This window comes from Oncorhynchus masou, chromosome 32, assembly GCF_036934945.1.
Source record: "Oncorhynchus masou masou isolate Uvic2021 chromosome 32, UVic_Omas_1.1, whole genome shotgun sequence".
Taxonomy (NCBI): Eukaryota; Metazoa; Chordata; class Actinopteri; order Salmoniformes; family Salmonidae; genus Oncorhynchus; species Oncorhynchus masou.
In genome coordinates, this window is record NC_088243.1 from 33,478,975 (window position 1) to 33,482,369 (window position 3,395).

The following is a 3,395-nucleotide window of genomic DNA, read 5'->3' on the forward strand; positions in this document are numbered from 1 at the left end:
AGGAACAGAAACTACAGAGTTAGAAAAAAATTATTACCCTGACACAAAAAATGTACAAGCATCGTTAGCATATTTTTTTGGCAGGAGGAAGTAATGAATCATCATTATGAACAGATATTTAAAAACATAAAAAATGCAAACTTCCATTCTAATTTGGACATGATTCAAGCCATCCTCTTATCCAAGATGATTTTATATCGTTGCAAATGATACCAAGGCAGAACAATATGTTTCTTTGTATCTCAGCTTTAAACAATTTGTTTACCAAATAATAACAAAAAACATGTGTTTCAAAAATGCACAAAACAACTGAGAGATATTAAATAACATTCTTGCATGTGTATTCCCAAAATGCAGACAGATTCACTGGCAGACACAAAGCATTGCCAGACCCAGGAATGTCACATGGCTCCACTAGCCAGAGTGGCTCTGATAGAAAGTGAGAGAGAGAGAGGGATGATAAAATCGAAAGGATGTCATCGTAAATTGACACGTGCCATCTTAATGTAGATACATGTTTCAGTGTGTATGGGAGATTACTTATGGTCTGTGCGGATGACAGATTTGTAGGAGAGGAGGCCTATGTGAAATAGACATTGAGGGGCATTCTTTTATATGGTGTGGCATTTTTGAAACTCTTGCACCATTCCAGGCCTGCCGAGGAACACTGGCACATGAAGAAAGGCAGTCATTGTGACGGAGGAGAGAAGACGGGAGAAGTATTCGGTGGGCACAATTTCCTCACACCTCCTTTACGTGCAGAATTGAATCGCTTTCTCTAAAACTGGAGAAACACAAACGGGAGACACTGTTTGAGAAAGGTGAACAAAAGAAGAAGGCATTTGGAACAAACACAGAAATCCAACAATCCAGAGGAGGACCAACCCAACGTGGCACTGAAGACAGAAGGGAACATTTATTATATTACTTCAGCTCAGAGAAGAACAACACAGCCACAGGCTTTTACACAATAACAACCAGATCAACATTCTCCAGCTTTGGACAGAGCCAGGGGTTTGGGTTCTACAGAAACGAACAATTTGCAGTTTGGTGCTGGTTTGGGGTTCTGCAGTGTCTCCTCTTTCTGTAAGTTTCCAATGAGAAATTGCTCTGACAGTGATTGACTTAGAGAGCATTTGCGCTTGTGTGTTTGTTAAGGGAAGCACATACCATGGCCTGGGCTGGGGTGTGGTTGTGTATGTGTGTCGGTGTGACTGTATCTGTCCATCTGATCCTTGGGGTACCCCCCCAGCACCGTGGCTGGCTGCGTCTATGGGAGGAGGGCGAGGGCTGTGGGGAGTGTGAGAGGGAGCGCTGCCCTCTAGCGCCCTCTAACTGTCCAGCAGGGCAAGTGCAAGACAGCTGCGGCTGCTGTGAGCAGTGTGGCAACGTGGAGGGTCAGCAATGTGACCCGGATGGGGCGCAGTTGTTCTATGGGCGCTGTGGAGAGGGGTTGGTCTGCCAGAGGAGAACCAGGAAAGCACGGAGGGGCCGCAGGAGGGGTGAACCAGAACCAAAGTGTGTGTGTGAGGCACAGGGCTCTGTGTGTGGCTCTGATGGACGCACCTATCCCAACCTGTGTCAGCTGAGAGAGGCAGCCAGCCGGAAAGGAACCACACTGAGGCTCACTGGACAGGGACCATGCTACTCTGGTGACTATAGTCAATTCTTATTATAGCATCAGTCAGGTTAAAGCTATTGGTCTAATAATAGAGTAGAGAGACTGCTGCTGTGACATGGTTTTAAGGTCTTAAAAGAGCTACAGCTTTAAAGATTCACTACATTATTTATATTTTTAAAAAGTAATGTTGATATGTTCTGTGAAAAGAGCCACAATGTATACCCTGGTCTCTATATGGTGTTCCTCTCTGGCTCAGCTCCTCGTATCTCCAGAGCCCCCAGAGACCTGTCCAACTACACTGGAAACGACATTGTGTTTGGCTGTGAGGTCTCTGCCTTCCCTCTGCCCAACCTCAGCTGGAGGAAGAAGGGCAGTGACAACTTCCTGCCAGGGGACGATCCACACATCTCTGTCCAGGTCTAATGATGTCACCAGTGTACCACTTTACTATTTATTTATGTCAAAGTTTACTGAAGTTTACATTCCGTTGATGAAGTTGGACTTGCACGTGACATCTGGTGTATTTATGTGGCCTGTGTCTGGTCCTGTATACCCAGACTCCGCCCTCCCTCTCCTCCTCCCAGGCTCGAGGTGGCCCCCAGAGGTACACAGTCTCTACCTGGCTGCAGATACAGAATCTTCACCTCTCAGACGCAGGGATCTACTCCTGCATCTCCCACAATGCACTGGGGGAGACGTCTGCGTCCGCCCGTCTCACGGTGCTCAGACAGGGTGAGACAGGGCAGCAAATACTATCCATAAAGCATTCCATCTGTAAGATCCCAGTCCAACACTGCATATGATTTGAAACGGGTGTTTTCACCATTGGCTTCTTCATCCCCCCCCCCGATCTGTCTCTACATCAGAGCTGAGGGTTCTGAAAGGCCGTCTGAATGAAGAGGACGATGAAGAGGAGTATTACTATGACGACACTGAGGAAGGCAGCGATGATGGGCAGACAGAATCTGGAGACTACCTGGGATGAACTGTGGGTCTTTATAAAAACAACAGTGTTTAACTTACAGAAAATGAACTAACTGACCAAAGGAGAGGAGGAGCAAGAGCATGTAGTCTGAGCATGATGTTTGTTAACAAAATATCCTCATACGTAGAATACCACATATCAATAGACTAGTTTTTCTATTAGTGTATCATACTATGGCACGCATTATCATAGCACGAAGACAATAAAACACTGTTGTTAACTTTTTGTATGTTTGTATGTCATTATTTGCAACTTGTTTGCCATTTGCATTCTGCATGTTGTTCTGAATCACAGCAGCAGAGGGTGCTATGCCCATGCATTACACTTGTTCTCAATTGCTAAAACACAATTTCTGAAACCTTGCTCCATTTCCTGAAAACATTAAACACAAAACCTCATCTTCAAACACTATTTACATAACCTCTGACTCCTCTCGCAAAATGAAACATTCGCCTCAAAACAATTTTACATGTGTTCAAAATCAAACACTGCTCTCAAATCATAAACAAAGTGATCAAAATGATATACACTCTCAAGCACTCAGTAAACAATACACTGAAAAATAGAAAACACATTGTTCAAAACATACAATTCTCAGGGAGAAGTACATTTTTAATCTAAAAAAATATTCATATATTTCCGTCATTGTCTTTTGATGAATGAAAACATGGTCTATCATAGTAGCTCAAAATTGATCAGAAATTACTACTCTGCTTTGCAATTTTGTTTTTTGTTCTTCCTCCTCCTTGTACCCCTATTTTTACAGTACTGTACCCTGTATCTCACAAA

General features: G+C 43.8%; 1 protein-coding gene across 2 annotated transcripts; it reads left to right on the plus strand.

The window, feature by feature from the left end:
- The first annotated feature begins 422 nt into the window (after nucleotides 1–422).
- Nucleotides 423–2,831, plus strand: LOC135526977 (kazal-type serine protease inhibitor domain-containing protein 1-like). 2 transcript variants are annotated; one of them, XM_064955648.1, is made up of 4 exons: nucleotides 423–1,652; nucleotides 1,878–2,038; nucleotides 2,206–2,353; nucleotides 2,488–2,831. In XM_064955648.1, the coding sequence occupies exons 1-4, from the start codon at nucleotides 1,172–1,174 to the stop codon at nucleotides 2,604–2,606; spliced, it is 909 nt and encodes a 302-aa protein (XP_064811720.1). In that variant the 5' UTR covers nucleotides 423–1,171; the 3' UTR covers nucleotides 2,607–2,831. The 2 variants fall into 2 exon arrangements, with proteins under 2 accessions (XP_064811720.1, XP_064811719.1); XM_064955647.1 differs by having other exon boundaries at nucleotides 424–1,652; nucleotides 2,179–2,353.
- The last annotated feature ends 564 nt before the right edge of the window (nucleotides 2,832–3,395 follow it).